General features: G+C 41.4%; 1 protein-coding gene across 1 annotated transcript; it reads left to right on the forward strand.

Moving 5' to 3' along the window:
- The first annotated feature begins 7,935 nt into the window (after positions 1 to 7,935).
- On the forward strand, positions 7,936 to 16,283 carry LOC121815572 (DENN domain-containing protein 5B-like). The gene is made up of 7 exons (XM_042227050.1): positions 7,936 to 8,020; positions 8,347 to 8,465; positions 9,192 to 9,379; positions 9,934 to 10,016; positions 10,490 to 10,616; positions 10,956 to 11,130; positions 13,499 to 16,283. Exons 2-7 carry the CDS (start codon positions 8,431 to 8,433, stop codon positions 13,680 to 13,682), a joined length of 792 nt encoding a protein of 263 aa, XP_042082984.1. The 5' UTR covers positions 7,936 to 8,020; positions 8,347 to 8,430; the 3' UTR covers positions 13,683 to 16,283.
- The last annotated feature ends 761 nt before the right edge of the window (positions 16,284 to 17,044 follow it).

Genomic DNA, 17,044 nt, shown 5'->3' on the forward strand with positions numbered 1-17,044 from the left:
CCCCTCCCTGGGGCCAGCTCCCCCGCTGACCCCAGTAGGCACTCCCATACCTTAAATCTTAAAGTAACTTTATACAACTGATGTACTTTCTTCTCCCTTCAGTTTGACTCACAGGAGCACAGATAGTTAAAGGCTACGCAGTATATTCACAGCGTGTTTGTTCTGCAGGTGGTGTCACAAGGCAACAACAGCTCAGCGCAGAAAAGATCGCCACAGGCAACAAACGGAGCATCTAACCCTTGATAATGACCTGAAAGAGGTGAAAAACCATCCTTCTGACTGCTCCCTGGTCTCCACTCTTCTCTAACTCTCTCATCTTTATTTTCTGCTTATTGTTTTGTTCTGTTGTGTAACTACATTTATGTTTCCTTCTGTTTGAGCTTTCTTTGTTTGGTTTATGTTATGTTCATGCTACCTTCACTGTCTTCTTATTTTCCATTCTTTTGGCTCTGTCGTCTTCTATCTGGCTGTGTGTCCTGTTCCGGTCCGTCTGGGGTCGGGTTGTACCGCTCTTCCTCCTCGAGCAGGTGGAGGGCTGCCTGGTCCTACAGAATTCCATGGCATTTTGGGAGTGGGACAATGCATCCCCTCCTCCTGTCAAACCACCTAAAAAATCTGCTTCTGCTTCCTGCCTGGTATGTGCAGGAGATGCTTGTGTTTTGGATTCCCTCTCATAGCCTCCACCCTCACTTCCACCTACTTTTCCGAGGTTCCCACATTCTCTAAGGCACAATTCCTTGCTGAATAGTAAAAAATATAAAATCCTAAAGGAAAACAAGAATAAAACAAGCAAAAGAACATCTTTTTGCATATCTGAGGGGTGTTTAGACTCGGTGAGCTGCACAGTTGGCAAAGGCATATCTTCCAATTCTTTGTTTTGAATGTGCAGCAGTCAAAAATCCAGAGAGATTCACTTTTAAGGTACCGCAAGTAAATTTTTAGGTCCTTTTAGGAGGAAAAAAGTTGCACTCATATGTAATTGTGTGTTTCAACAAATTTACATTCTCAAAAACTTGTGAGTGAATCCATCAGAAATATATTGGACCTGGCACCGAGTTATGGAAACCACCATGTTGCCCTCCCGTCTTGAACACAGCGGTCGAGATTTACCTAAATGCGTGTTATCGTTTCATGTATGTGTATGTATGTATGTCATCCTCTTCTGTCTTACCTGAAGCCTCGTCTCCTGACTGAAGTCCGGGCAATAACACAAAAACGTGCATAAACAAGCTTGTTTTTTCTTCATATTGTTGCAATTTGTCACTGTGAGTAGATGAAGATGTGACCATCCCATATCCAGACAGTTATAGCCATTACACCATTACACCAATGTTAGGCCTCAGTGTCATAAAAAGTCCCATCACTTTCACTGATGCCATCTAACAGCAGCTAACAATGGCAAAAGCAGCAGCACTTACCAACAGAAACATTTATGACATCTTCAAAAACCTGCCTCAGACAGACTTGAGCTGCACTGACTCATCAACACATGTCGGACGCTTCCACAAAGTTGTACAGCCTCCTTCAGAGTAAATACACATGCAGGCGTATTGACAGCTGAGGGGAACAGCAGAGTGACACCCTACGTTCACTACAGCAGCCTGAGTTGTTTGTCCTACAGCAGACACCATAGCTAGAACTTTCCTCTTAAACTGGGATGGTAAAAAAAAACAGAATTCATTTAACTGCAATCTCCTGACATCTAGTGGTTAAGATTTTAGACACTGAACCTTTAATTTGAAAAAAAAAGACCTCAAATACATCATTGACAGTATTTCCAGCTATTTCCATGTCATGTTCTGCTTTGAACACTTTAAATGTGAAACAGCAGCAGTGGGAAATCTCCTGTTTGCGAGAACAGTGATGTAAGAGCATGGATTTCTCATTTCTGCGAAGCACTCAGAGCTCATTGTAGGAAACATTTTGAATTTGGTATGCCATGCTCCAGACTGAGTGATACTTCCTGCCAACACAGCCTTTCTTTAAGGATTCCTCCGATTTTTACTCGCCTCCTGTGTCACACCCTTTAACTTAACTCACTTAAGTTCCTCGAAGTGTCTCACATGAACAAAATTACCATTAACAGTCACAGAACCACTAGAACAGGTTATTAACAGTGTATAAGGAAGGCACGTATTTGTGAGATTGTGCCAGGAGTGAGGATGCTTACCTCAACCTCTAATACGTGTTAACTGCAAACATTCATACAAAAGAATGACACTTTCAGTGCCTGTTATTTAAATCTCACTAAATATCTTCGTCTGCACTTCAGAAGTACATGCAGGAGGCCCGCAGCCTCGGGAAGAATCTGCGACAGCCTAAACTCTCCGACCTGTCGCCTGCCGTGATCGCCCAGACCAACTGGAAGTTTGTGGAAGGGTTGCTCAAGGAGTGTCGCATGAAGGTGAAACAGAACCCCAGCAATGCTGCTGCACTTAGAAATGACCCATGATTCTTGATTCTTGCATGCACTCATTCACTGTCCTTCATTTACAGAAGTTATTACTGAAAACTGTAAATATATATACAGTTTATACTTCTCAGTTAAAGGGTTACTCTTTTAAACTTAATTATTGACATTTTGCATAAGTGTTTCCAGTTCATTACAGATTTTCTGATGCTTGTTTTAATCAGCTATCATGACCATAGTATTAAATTGCTGCGTATTACACATAAACTGCCACAGGCGTTTCCTGGTAGTCATTACTATTCTTTAAGTTTGTTTCCAAGGGTTTTTACCTGGTTATTAATATGTTATTAAATAGAAACGGGCAGTTTTGCATTTTGCAGCTCTGTTTCCTGTTTATAAACTAACATGGTGAATGAGTGGTAATAACTGTGAAATTACCACATTATTACGTTCTATCAAAATGACTCCCGTAATGTTCAACGATGAACTGCAGTGTGTCGCATAGAGTACCTCCAAATCTATACTAGAGATGGGCCGATCCGATATTACGTATCGGTATCGGTCCGATACTGACCTAAATTACTGGATCGGATATCGGAGGGAAATAAAAAATGTAATCTATCCATCAAATATCAACAAAGCACCTCACAAAACTTGCGACACGGCGTAACTCGGCTCATAACCGTAGCACGTCGGAGCAGTATGCGTCACGTGATAGAGCGGCTGTGGCCTGTGAGACCTGTCGGTGGTCTGGTTGAGCATTTGGAGCCTCGCTACCAAACCGGCATTTCATCTCCGAGAAAGTGATCCCAGAGAGAAGTAAAGCAAGTGTGTAAGTTCATCTCTGTTTGTAAAGCATTCCAGCGTTAAGCTTAACAACCGATATATGGAGCGACTGCCTCTCTCTCTCCTGCTGCTACTTCAATCAATGATCAGCTGATCGGCTTTTCCGTCGTGAGTCCGTCTCTCTTGTTTGTTTATCGCCCACTTTGCACCAGAAAGAGGAAACCAGCGGCTGAACAACAGCAGCACGTTTAAGCTTGATAAGCTGTTGTTAGAATGTATTTAATATTACTTTCTACACCAGGATCTTTTTCTACGCAGCTGACGTAACTGTGCAGGGGCGGATCTAGCAAAGTTTAGCCAGGGGGGCCGAGAGGGCATGAACAGGGAAAAGGGGCACAAAGACATACTTTTCTTTCTTATTCTCATTTAAAATGTCGAGCTTTTAATAAATATTTATCTGAATCTTACAACCAAAGTTTTAATCTGATGTAAAATGTATAGAAGTCCATTACTGTATATAGTCTAATTAGTCCATTAGTGTATTAAGTCTAATATACCCTAGTAAGCTATAGTACTTTTTCCTTTGGGAAGGTACCATCTGTGCAGTCTGCAGTTCTGCAGAAGAAAGATGTTGAATCTATTTAATTATTGTGGAAAAATAATAGATTTCTGTGCATTTTTTTTCACACTGCATCGAATTAAAGTTGATTACGTCGATTAAGCATCATGAGGTGGAGCGTGGGGGGTGGTTCCCTATTTATAGTGTTTTTTTTAATTGATTAAAAAACACACTATATCGGATTCGTATCGGCCGATATCCAAATTTATCGGTATATCGATATCGGTATCGGACATAAAAAAGTGGTATCGTGCCATCTCTAACCCATACACATAAAAAGTTCCTCAACTATGATAGAAATTCTCCACAATACAAAGCAAGGCTCTTCTACTCCAGTTTGCCCATTTAGCCATCATAAGAAATGATGAAGAGGCACGTCCATCCACAGAATGCAGTGGTTTTTAATATAACTGGAGGGTAGGTTACATGGATGTGTCATATGCCCTAGATTTTAAGTATCTCAAAGTCACATGTTCATAATATATCACAGTGATTCCTCTAATTGTATTTGGGTGTGTAGACCAAGCGTATGCTGGTGGAGAAGATGGGCCGCGAGGCGGTGGAGCTGGGTCATGGCGAGGCCAGCATCACTGGATTAGAGGAGAACACTCTGATCGCCAGTCTGTGTGACCTGCTAGAGAGAATCTGGAGCCACGGGCTGCAGGTCAAACAGGTCAGCACACACACTGAAATAAAGATATATACAGTGCTGCACAAATGTTAGGTTTCTTCAACACGCTATAGATGTTGAGGTTCCTCCCTCTGTGTGTGTGTATAATGTGATGCCTCATCCATCGGTGCAATAACTGCTGTTATGTGTGTCATTTCTGTCCTCGGCTCTCTCATGCTGATCGTGATGTTTCAGGGGAAGTCTGCTCTGTGGTCTCACCTGCTGCACTATCAGGCCCGGGAGGAGATGCTGGCGCAGCAGGCTGACTCACCAGGTAACATACACGAACACACACGCAGTCGAAAGCCTCAGTCACATGTTAAAGCATCAACAAAAAATCCATCTCTCCTTGTAGCGCCTCGCTTTCTTGAGAGGAGGAAGTCTGATAGTTCCATAGCGATGCCTTCTCTGCGTGTGTCTCTCATTCAGGATATGAGGTATGATCTTGTTGTCATAAATCCTTTGCACTGTCCAAGACTCTTCTACAACAGGTAGACTAGAGTAACACTGTTTAGGTGTTCCTGTTAGTATTAAACATCATATTATATACAGTATACTCGCTGCACGTACTGTAAACACGTAGTTTGTATGTCCGTGTTGGTGCATCTGTGAAAATGTATAAAATCTGTAACTGAAGTTAAAGTAAATAACTTTTCCTTCATCTTAAAACCACGGCGTTATTCTTCTTCTCCGTCTGTCCCAGGCATATCCAGAGTATGTCAGAGATCAAGACGGACGTTGGCCGAGCCAGAGCCTGGATTCGCCTGTCCCTGGAAAAGAAGCTGCTCTCTCAGCATCTCAAACAGTTGCTGTCGCGACAAGCCTTAACCAAGTAAGCATTTTGGTGAATCCCACCTTCATATTTACATGTTGTGCATTATTAAACATACATTTTGCAGTCGTTTTCACAGTTAGGGTTTGCATACAGTTAAAACACATGACACAAAGTTGTAGAAAACCCTCCGTTTTATATGATGTGGGAGAAAGTGGCTTTTTTGTGTGGCTTGATCATGCCACAGGGGGCAGCAGTGAGCACCCTGAGCCACACCAGTGCAGCACTGGGAGTATTTTTCTGCTGTATTCATTTACAGAAGGTAAAAGGTCCATCTGGCCGAATGACATTCCCACTTGACTTCCACACATCCATTTCTGAGTGAAGTATAACTGTAAGCTTCCCTGCACGCCTCCATTTTGCCCCTTCAAACAAAACAGAAGCGTTTCAGTTCATTGCTAGTTTCATGGTCGGGCTCTCTAATTGTTAGTCTAGAAAGATAACGTTTTATTTTGTTGTTTAGTTATTAAGGGTGCAAAAACTGTCAAACTAAAAAGACTTTTGACATGGATGTTGATGAGGAGAGATGTGATGTACTTCGCTGTATCTGAACCTGACTTGACTGACCGCCACAGGAAGCTGTACAAACGTTACGCCTTCCTGCGCTGTGAGGAGGAGAAGGAGCAGTTCCTCTTCCATTTGCTCTCTCTCAATGCTGTTGACTACTTCTGCTTCACCAGTGTCTTCACCACCATCAGTGAGTTTTCCATCAGCTACACATAACCTCTGACCTCTGGCCACCCACAGCAATGCTTTTCTTGAACAAAAGAAACGTTTTAAGACGAGAAGCTTTAGGTGATTGGAAACAGCAAATTATGCTGTTGAATATGTCACATATCAATGTGTATTTTTATGAACTGCATATACACACTCACACATATAAACGTATATGGAACTGAAATTGTGTGTCAGCAGCATTTCTATGAAAAGAGGTCATGTTGTTGTTTATAATGAGGTCGTGTTGTTTATAATGACATAACATCAAACTCCTGGAAAGCCCTTCAGCCCTCCTGCACCACCTACTGAAGCCTTACAGTAAAAATGTCAGTTACTTTATTCATAGAGCCACGGATCAATAGCTGACTGCAATTAGTATAAATTTACCACGTAAGGCTTTTTTTGTCTTTTTTTGCAGTGATCCCATACCGAGTCGTCATCATCCCCATCAAGAAGCTGAGCAACGCTATGACCACATCCAACCCCTGGGTGTGCGTCTCAGGGGAACTGGGAGACTCGGGCATCATGCAGATCCCCAAGAACGTATTAGAAATGACCTTTGATGTGAGTACTGTGACCTTTGACCTCCCACAAGTTGATCATGCTGTCAGCCACTCTGATGTTGTGTGCAGGCATTGAGTTTGTGTTTTCTATGTTTCACTCCTTGTCACTGTTTGTCAAACATCACATGGTGCACTGCAGCTTATTTAAAGCCACAGTAATCAAAAACCAGTGTTTCTTAAAGGTGCTGTAAAGAGAATAGTTCATCGCAGAAGTCTCGGGACAAGGCTCCAAAACATGAAGTGATATGTAAAATGCTTCTTGCCTTGGCTTCAGCATTTGTTGAATAGGCAATATTGGACTGGAGAGTTAGTTCCCATAACTTCTGGAGAATTTCTCCTGCTCTGTGTCCACGTTGCACGAGTTTTGCAGTTTTAAGAACTAAGGTTGGGCGAGTGGATGAATGCATCAACCATCGACGATAGGCCGAGCCTTTCGCCGATCATTTTTACAAGAGCCATTCATGTATTTGCCCATGAGCAAGTTTGCTAATAATTTTGGTTGAACCCAGTAGAAGGAGCCAATGGGAAAAAATAATAACACTGTTTTAACGGCACTGCCTTCCAGCTGCAGGCACATGCAGCCTCCTCAGAGTGCGCCCAAATTCAGCCATTCATTTCCTCAAACTCATAACAGAAAGAAAGAAAAGCAGCAGCCTATGTTAAAAAAAACAAAAACTTTATTACATTATTTACATTTTAAAAACCCACAATGGAGGGAGGGAAAGAAAGAAACTGGCTTCTTTTCCCCATTAACAGTGTTTATCCGTCTTACACACCCGACCAAACAACAAATACAAAATGAAACACAAAGTAAGTTAAAAATAAAAATGTCTCCTCCAGCTAACATAAAAATAAATCTTTGATGTAACGTTAAGTCTTTTGTGCGATTTGGTGCATCTTAAATAAATGAATAATCCAAAAAGTAGCTATAATAACTCTGAAAAAAACAAGAAAAGAAAGTAAAATATTCGCTGCAAACAAAACGTATGAATTCACAAAAAGTCGCCTGCGCGAGTTTATCGCCCATCCTGACTAAGAAGCATTTAAAGCTGCTGTTTTAGTTCTAAAAGGGAACCAGTTGTGGTGAATCTCAGCAGCATCTGCCATCACATTCACAGCAGTCTACTTCCTAAGCCCTAAACAATTCTCCTTTTACCTCAAGAAATTTTCCATCAAGCAAGATCGATTATGAAGTGATGTAGGTCATGTGAAGACTGCCCTCTAGTTGCACTTCTATGCAGTGCACTCCAATAAATCTATTTTGTTTTACAGTGTCAAATCATGCAAGTGGGATTTCTGTGAGCCAAGCCTAGTTTGCATGCATGAGTGATGTTTTATTGTCCATTCTTTGTGTCTTAACGTATGTTTCCATCTCCCTCAGTCTGCTTTCAGGCCTCACACGCACATCTCTGCCATATTCAAGGTTAGGCAAAGCCCTTGCTCTACAGCTCCATCTCCCACCATCAAGCGTATCCCTTTGAAATGCTTGCTTTTCTTTTCTGTGTTTGACTTGCTCAAAGTTGCTCCTTTACCCTGCGTACATGAGTGCTGACTGAAGTTGTGCTCTGTGTGTCTTTGCTGGAGCTATTAGGAAAATATGCTGAAGGAAATGTAAAAAATAAATAAAAAGTAAAACGTTTGTGCCCAAATAACTGAATTAACCAGAGACAGACAAGTATATCATGCACAGTAATGAAAGAGAGTAGGATCTGATATTGTATTGATTAACTAGTTGCTCTCTGTGTTCAGTGTCAGAACCTGGGGAAGCTCACCACGGTGCAGCTGGGTCACGATAATGCCGGCCTCCTGGCTAAATGGTTGGTGGACTGTGTGATGGTGCGGAACGAGATCACAGGACACACCTACAGGCGAGTAGAGGACCTGTCTTTGTTCTGTTGCTGTTACTCATTTAGTAAACGTCCCTCACGTGCTTTTCTGTGCAGCCAAATTAGATTGTTGTAGACCTCAGACAACATTACGACCAATAAGAGTGCAGCTAGCAGCCGATAACCGTCCTGTCATGAGTGTAACTGCTGGCGCGCGCGTGTCACACTCTGGGCATTTAATAGTTTGCTGTTTCTCGGCAGTTTTGATGAATTTAAAATGAAAATTAATAAAGTGGTTTTTCTTGTTAGTGAGTTAAAAAAGGCATATTCATTCAGCATTATATTATATTAGAGACATTTGTTAAATGAACTGGAACGTGTGGCTCACTGACAATATTGGAGGTCAATTTTGTTTGTATAACCCAATCAGAGAAAATATTAAATTGTTTGTTTCTCATAACGTCAAAAAGCAGACAAGAAAAGAAACAAGACACAAAGAGAGAAGATCAGAGCAGAGACGTGTGGAGAAAGAACAAACCGATATACGGATGGAAAACGCGTCGATTTCGCCCGCCTGTGTGTCTGAACCACATTTAGTACATCACCCTGTGATGCACACCAAGTGCTAGTTAGTAGGAACCATTCTGCGTGTTTGTTGATAGCAAGTCAAATATAAAATATCTCCCCTGAAAATCAGAAGAACAAATAGAAAGATGCCAACAGATGTAGAGCGTCGATGTGTAACCTCAGCACCTTGTTGTCCATCAGGTTCCCCTGCGGTCGATGGCTCGGTAAGGGTGTGGATGACGGCAGCCTGGAAAGGGTCCTAATCGGGGAATTAGTGTTGCCCAGCGGAGAGGATGATTCTGCAAGGGCCTGCCGTACACCCCCGCTACAGCGTTCACCTTCCCAGGGCAGACGCATCAGCATCACATCGCTCACCGGACGAGATACCAGTCAGTAACTGTCAGCGTTCTCACACAACAGGAAATCTCTAATACTGAGAATGAAATGTTTTCATTTCCTGACAGGTTTTGCCGCACTTTCTGATATTTGAAGTGCAGGATTTTAAATAGATTTTATCCACAGTAGGAACTGTGTGCAATTACTCAGTCATCCACCACCTCACTAAACACTTTCAGGCTCTATCGATGTTTCAATTATTTTAGAGCTTTTATGTGCAATGAATCTCATAATATCATCAAAATAAGACTGCCAGGCTTCCATTAAATGCTTTTTTAAAAACCCTTTCTGCAGTAGTTTTTTGGAAACTTTAAGGCATATTAACTTCTATAATAATAATGATCATCTCTTTATTAAGCTGCCAGGAACTCAATTATATGGGTAATTCTTAAAATGTGGTTTAAAGCTCAGACTTCCATTGCAGCTCAAAAATGCAGCGTTTCCAGGAAGGATGGTAGCTACAGACATTAGCTGTTGCTACCTCAGGCTGTCAGGGTTCAGAGGTCTGTAGCAGTCTGTACTGATGCAGATCTTTTCCCCATTCTAGAGCTGAACTCAGCACAAATCCAAGAGGGGATTGGGGAGGCAGTGAACAACATCATCAAACACTTCCACAAACCAGAGAAAGAGGTCAGTGACTTTCAGCACTCTGAAATCCTTTTCTAATGAGTGCGTGCCTTATAGCTTAACTACTGCTATGCTGTCTGTGAATTCTGAGTAGTGTGGGTTCTGTTTTCCTGTTTCCATCAGGGAGTGCATTCATTATGTGTCCATAAGTAAAGTTGTGCTTTGACCATAGAAAGTCTGAAAGAGTGATGATCTTTCAAGTTGTAGTCATTTCTCTTCAGTGACAGTCTGTCACAGCACATTGTTGAATCGAATTTCAGAGGTACTCCAACGTTCATGGGAATAGTGTAAATAGCAAAAAGTGTTAAGCCACTTAGATGACAGGGTGCCAAGCTACCTGCCCACACATGCAAGCTTCGCTACATGTGTGTACTAAGTAACACACAAAGTAACAGCGTCACTTGCCAAATGTCAAACTTCTTACATTGTATCAACATTTGCTTTTGTGCATTGACGTGTTGATGTGTGTTGCACAGAGAGGCAGTCTGACTGTTCTGCTGTGCGGCGAGAATAGCTTGGTCGCGGCTCTGGAACAGTTCTTCCATCACGGCTTCAAATCTGCCAGGCTCTTCCAGAAGACTGTGTTTGTGTGGGACTTTGTGGGTGAGTGTGAAGAGACGGCACGCTCTGCTGCTGATGAGGAAAACTGTTCAGTTTGGCCCATGGCAGAAAATCAAGGGCTAAACTGTGTTACAATGTGTACTGGTTTTACTGGATTAAAGAAAAAATGTGGAATACCTTTTTATTCATGTGTCACGGTTTTTATACATGTTTGTAGAGGATTATACAACATTTACAATTCTTTTTGTGTAATCTGGGCTTTCAAATGAATTTGTAACATAGCCTTCAGCCTAGTGTTCTCAGTTTGTTGAGCTGTTACACAACAGTAGAGAGCTTTAAGTAAGCTGATATGGTGTGTGATGCTCCTCTAAAACCCTACAGAGAAGGCTGTTGCCTACATGGAGTCAGCTGACCAGGTGGGAGACCTTCAGGAGACCACTGAGGCCATGAAGATGACCTGTCAGTCACTCTGTCATTACTTCAATGCGATCAACTCCACCTCCAGAAACATCGGCAAGGACGGAAAGTTCCAGTTGTTAGTCTGCCTCGGAGCCAGGTCAGTGTGGAGACAACGAGTTAATGTAAATTATGTTGTGAGCTGTGATGGAAGCTGTTCCTGCGCAGGTGTGGGCTCTGATAGCATCTTTTGATATGTGATTATTCGATCAGAAATTTGACATATTAACAACATGTCACGATTGTGGTCAGAAGTTTTCATTTGTCATTGTCATTTGACAGGACAAAATAAATGCTCACTGTCGAGGCGAGTGCTGTGTGGCTGGCAGCAAATGCAGGACTCTCAGACGTCAAGAGTGAAACTCTAATAGCAGCTTTCATTCAAACAAAATAACTCAAACCTCAAACCTAGAAATTAAACTGGACTCAAGAACTAAATACTAAGAAACATGAACTAAGCTTTAGTCATCAACACAGACAGGAAACCACCAGCATGGTGAGGGTACGCCACGACACAAAGCAAAGAAAACACAGGGCTTAAATCCACACCAGAGTGATCAGAGTGGGAAACGGGAGGGAAACACAGCTGGGATTAACTAGCCAGAACGAGACAAAGGAAGCAAAACTAGATACGTTGACATGAGACGAGGGACCGCCAAAATAAAACGGGTATAACAAAGATGTGGACTTGACACTGAGACAGAGAGACGTGGAAGACAGAGGGAACACGAGGACGAGTGTGACAAGACGAGGAACACGAGACAGCCTAATGACAGAAACCAAAACCATAGGACTAAAAATATAACACAGCAGAACCAAAACCCACGAATTACAATAGTTAAAGAATATAACTAAAGCACACAAACACTGAGTCACAGGCCACAGGTGACACTTGGCTTGTTTTCTTTTTTCCTTTGTTTCTCTTCACTGTGGAAGAAGTTAATGATAATAAAATGCAAAGTGGTGTATAAATACATGGTGAGTGAAGAAGGAAGGCACAATGTATCATGGGAAGCCCCTAGGAGCCTAGGCCTAGTGCAGCATAATTAAAGAAGGGTCACCTGATACTGCCCCAACTACAACCTTCATGAGAAAGGAAAGTTTTAAGCTTAATCTAAGTAGAAAACCTGCTTTTCTCCTGAATCCAAACTGAAAGCTGAGGGTTCTGCCTCCCATTCTACTTTTAATACCCTAGGAACTAAAAGTAATCCCACAGTCTAAGCGCAAAGTGCTCCTTTGAGATGATATAGTACTTTGAGCCAGGGAGCCGATCCTCTTCATTGGGCATAGATCCTAGAAGGAACCTTCAGTGGATGCTGCACATTCCCAGTCACCAGAGCCTTCAGTGGGTCCTGCACAGGCTGAACATGAGCAGCCAGAAGCTGAGCCAGAGGGTCCCATGTTGTCTGAGCCAGATGGCTGCTACTTTCAAAACTAGCAGATTGTTGTGCTTCACCATCAGTTGCTTTAAATTCAGCTGCCAGCTCGGCTTTCCCTCAGCCGTTAGTCTCCCGGCCTTTCTCCTTGTCTTCGGCCTCCTCCCAAGCATTGCTGGCCTCCCGTTGGGCCACCAGATGGCCTCTGCCGTAGCTGCTGCTTCCCTGTCTTGCCTCACCATCGCTGGCCAAGTCATCTCTGGTAGTCCACCGTCTTCATTGCTGGGCTCCTGTTCTGTCTTCTTATGGACAGCCTGCTCTCAAGACTCCTGAGGGTTTCATTTGTTCTCCAGAGGGGCTTCAACTTGTCTTCTTCTGGCCTCTTTCCCAAGTCTCTGTCTTCATTGCCGGCCCTGTGTTGAGCCTCCGGATATTCCACCTGTCGTGCTTCATCTCAATACCAGACCCAGTAATCCACATTGCTTATCTTTTTAGTCCTGTTGAAAATCTGCAGTCTCACCACTGATTAACATTTAAGTCGATTTAACTCTTACTACGTTTAACTGACACAGACTGCTTACTTACATATTGTTCATAGCATAAGCACACACATTTACTATACACTACACATATTAAATTGTCTGTCTCATTATTACAGTTAATAAAACTAAAGCTAACACTACTGTCGGTATGCAGAAAAACATTGTTCACTGAAATTAAAATTAAACTGGACTCTTGAATAAGACTAAACCAAATCATATTGTGCGTTCGACTAAAACCAAACTAAACAATAATTAGGAGATGTCCTTGGGTTGAGTCTCTGTCAGTGTGGTCAGGATTGTCACCTCAGCAATGGGAGGCTTTGTGTAGCAACTCAAACTGAAGCTAATTCAGTTCAGTTGTGTTTATATAGCAACAGTCTCCTCGAGGCGCTTTATCTTGTGACATAATGCTACAATAATGAATAAAAATAATCAAACCAAACTGAAACTAACATTTTTTAAAAACTAAATTGAATTAAAAATTGAAATTTAAAATGTGATAAACTGTGAAGTTTTAATAATTCTGATCTGATCACTGTTGGCCCCACAGAGACCGCCTGCTGCCCCAGTGGCTCCCCCTGCTCGTGGAATGTCCAGTGATCCTGCAGATGTATGAGGACACAGCAATGCTCAGAGACCCTTCCACTCTCAATACCCTTATTAGCGTCCTTGAGGCTCTGCACGACTTCTCCATCACACTGGAAGCCTCGCTGGTCAAAGGCATCAACCTTTAGCTCCACAGGACTCTGGTTAATTTTCTGTCCTCCTCTTCAGTTCACTCTGTCCGTCTAACTGTTAGCTCCTTGGCCTTGTGATTAGATGGATGATAAGGTTTGGAGGACATTAAATTGAAAGGACAATTTGGAAACCAAAGCAATAAGTTCCACATGTTCTCATGTTGCTTGATTCTTCATGGGAGACGTTAAAATTTGTGGGTGACCCATGAGCTTGGATGCAGTATTTCCACTCTTCCTGTGAATTTCAAAGACTATTTAAACAAAAGGTCAGACCAAGGATCTGTAGTTTTTTACTTGATGAACTAATGCTGTTCATCACAGTGCACAGGTTTCTGCAGACATATCAGCTTTTAGAAGCACTTCCTGCCTTCCATGTATTTGTTATTTCAGTACACTTGGAAAATGACTGTTTGGCCTCCTGCTCACATGAAACTCAAGCTGCAAGTCAAAAATCTGTTCCAAAAAGACTTTTGCAAAGCAGTTATTCACTGTCACGTTTGAGGGAACTACTTTTTTATATTCCCAAAAACTGTTCATCTGGACGTAGCGGTGGCCAAGCGTACGACTGAAGAAGTCACTTGGATGAGTGACGAAGCGTCCAGATGAACAGAATCCACTTTTTGGGATTTCCTTACCTTGATGATTGAGCATGGAAATACTTTCTATATTGTTTTTGCTTTAAGGTCTTTTCTAGGCTGCAGGATTGTCGTTGCTGATATGAATCACAGCATCTTTCTGCCTTATTGATTCTCTTAGTGTACTGAAATATGGCTGCTTGGAAGAAAAACAAAAAATTGAGTGCATGCTGAAATGACAGCATAGAGACATAGCTGTAGCAGCAGACATGTAACAGCTGTGTGTAGCATAGCCCCCTTCAGTTGGTACGAGTAGATGCATTATCTTACCTGTAACTGTTGGTTATAGTAGCATCAACCTAACTGTTGTTAGCGTGAGCAACAATGCTTTTGTGCACGGAAAGAGTACGATGCCATGAAGAGACTGAGGGATCACTGACACAATGACAGACCCAGTGTTAAGAGTTTAACCTGTGGCTAACATTCCTACCTACATTATACATCTATGTCTCGCTTCACAGATGTGCGCATGTAAGATCAGGTTTTAAGGCTGTGTGCCTTACAAACACAATTACACCATCTGCCTACACACAAATTCATGTAGGATTTCTTGCCAGTTTCAACAACTAAATAACAGCTAAACTGTAACATACAGGCTCATCTAAGAATGCAAAATGAATTTCAGCTGATTTATGCCTTTTCCTTGAAACCAGTGTGTGTGGGCCAAAAGTGTGAACTCCTACACTATGGAGATACCTGACACATTAACAATATACGACAGAAATGAATTCAAGTATAACATTAATGAATTAAAGTCCTGGCAGTTATTAAACTTTTCCACAAAACGGTTCTTTCAAAAACAATAATCAGTATACACAGTTCAGCTTTTTACTGCATTCATATCAAACATCAGGAATAAGCTGAAACTGTAGAACGTTTACTTCACAAAATGACGTTTCTATAAACAAGACTGAATGTAATAGCACCCATTTGTCACCAATTAGCATAGGAAGCGAGAAGTAGCAGGTTTATGGTCTTAACAACTTTCATGCTTGTGTGTGTGCCATGATTCCCGTAAAGTCCCACTTCAAGCCAGTCACAGGTTACGTTTTTAGTCCCTGTGTAACAGCCGCAGTAGCACTGGCTGTTTATACACTGTTTAAAATCTAGATTTTATTTTTTGTAATAAAGCAAACTAGCCTATGCTAAGCTAAATGTTCTTTAATTGTTTAAAGGGGTTTTTATGTAAACTGCAGACTTGGCATAAATGGATGAATTTCACAATTAGAATCGTTAACCTTGTTTTCTGTGGTCCATAAATGTGTGATGAAGGGACGCGCCATATTTGTGTTTCACCTCTAAATGCGCTCAAAATGTAAATATGTTTGGCAGCAGAGAGTAAAATGTTTGGAAATGTGTATCTTGGACAGATGTCCTATCTTTGAACTTTTGCAGCATTAGCAGTTTTGTGTTGCCTGTTGCTAAATGGATACTTTCTGGTGTACATATTGTCAACGCACGCTGTCATTTAAGCCTCAGCTGTATTCATGTGGCACTCTAATGGATTACAAATAGCAGGGGAGTTTATCTGCTTTGTTACGACAAAATGTGGACACGGTTGCATTTCTGCTGTTTCCAGAACGGAGTATGTGATGGGCAACACATCCTGCCTTCCTGTGTTTTTAATTTATATTGACTTTGACTGGCTGACAGCAGCACTGGTGTTTTATGGTGGACAAACCTGTGGAGTAAGTCGATGCGTCCTAAGCACCTTTAAAGTAGCCACTATTTCTCCTTCATGTGCCCCTGCTGATTAACCTGTGGGACTATTGACAGCTCCAAAGCACAGACATGGATTCCTCCACCGCTTCCTGGACGTCTTTATGTACGGACTATTTTTCTGGCAGCACCAGAAACGACGTGTGGAAGACCATCCACCCTAGTAGTCACACTTCATGCCAGCGTTGGGACTGACTGCTCTCTACTGATATTTATTGTTCCTCAATAAAACACCGAAGTCTAAGATGTGTGTGTGTGACATGTATAATTTTGAAATATAATAATATTATAAAATAAAATATATTTCATGCCAGGAAGTCACCACTTTTAGACTCAGTTGCTTGCTAATCTTGAGCAAAGTTTTAGTAGAGGTTACACTGGCTGTTGCTTATTTTGTTTTGCATGTGTATTGCTTATTGGATAAATAAAGTATTTATCTCATGTCAGTCAAAAATGTTGCTACAAATACTCTTTGTAACAGCTGAAATTCTAATCTTGTTATCCTGTTGTAACTAATGAATTTCTCCTTTGGAGGAGTAGTGTTTTTTTTCAGTTTCACAGACAGTTATATAACACATGCAGTGCTTTACCTGCTTGCAAGAGAGAGACTCATTAGAGATCATGTTTAAAAATTCTAATTTTATTTGTCACACACACAGTCATGCACAGTACGATATGCAGTGAAATGCTTACACAACTGCTCGTGACCTAAAGAAAAAAAAAGAAAAGGCTATGAATAAGATAGGAAATAAATATGAAAATTAAAAAGGATGGAATAAAATAAAATATAAAAATGAAATAACTGTACAACACAAATTAGAATGAAGGGTAAATTTAACTGGGAAAGAAGATAAAATATATAAGTTAAAGTTGAAAATAAAATAACTGTACAACAAAATACACAATACACAGTATAGAAATATATAAGAATGTATGAAGAAATACAAATATAAATATACAATAACAGCAGCTGTACAAGTATTAAATGGAAATGAAGAAATAGAA

The sequence above is a fragment of the Haplochromis burtoni genome, unplaced genomic scaffold (assembly GCF_018398535.1).
Source record: "Haplochromis burtoni strain Fernald_Lab_line unplaced genomic scaffold, NCSU_Asbu1 Contig_241, whole genome shotgun sequence".
NCBI lineage: Eukaryota > Metazoa > Chordata > Actinopteri > Cichliformes > Cichlidae > Haplochromis > Haplochromis burtoni.

What these genes read in the sequence shown, in the direction of transcription:
- LOC121815572 (XM_042227050.1), top strand. Translation starts at nt 8,431, where the DNA reads ATGGTGCGGAACGAGATCACAGGACACACCTACAG. An exon ending in ATCACAGGACACACCTACAG is followed by an intron (nt 8,466 to 9,191) that starts GCGAGTAGAGGA and finishes GTTGTCCATCAG; the next exon opens with GTTCCCCTGCGGTCGATGGC. An exon ending in TCCACAAACCAGAGAAAGAG is followed by an intron (nt 10,017 to 10,489) that starts GTCAGTGACTTT and finishes TGTGTTGCACAG; the next exon opens with AGAGGCAGTCTGACTGTTCT.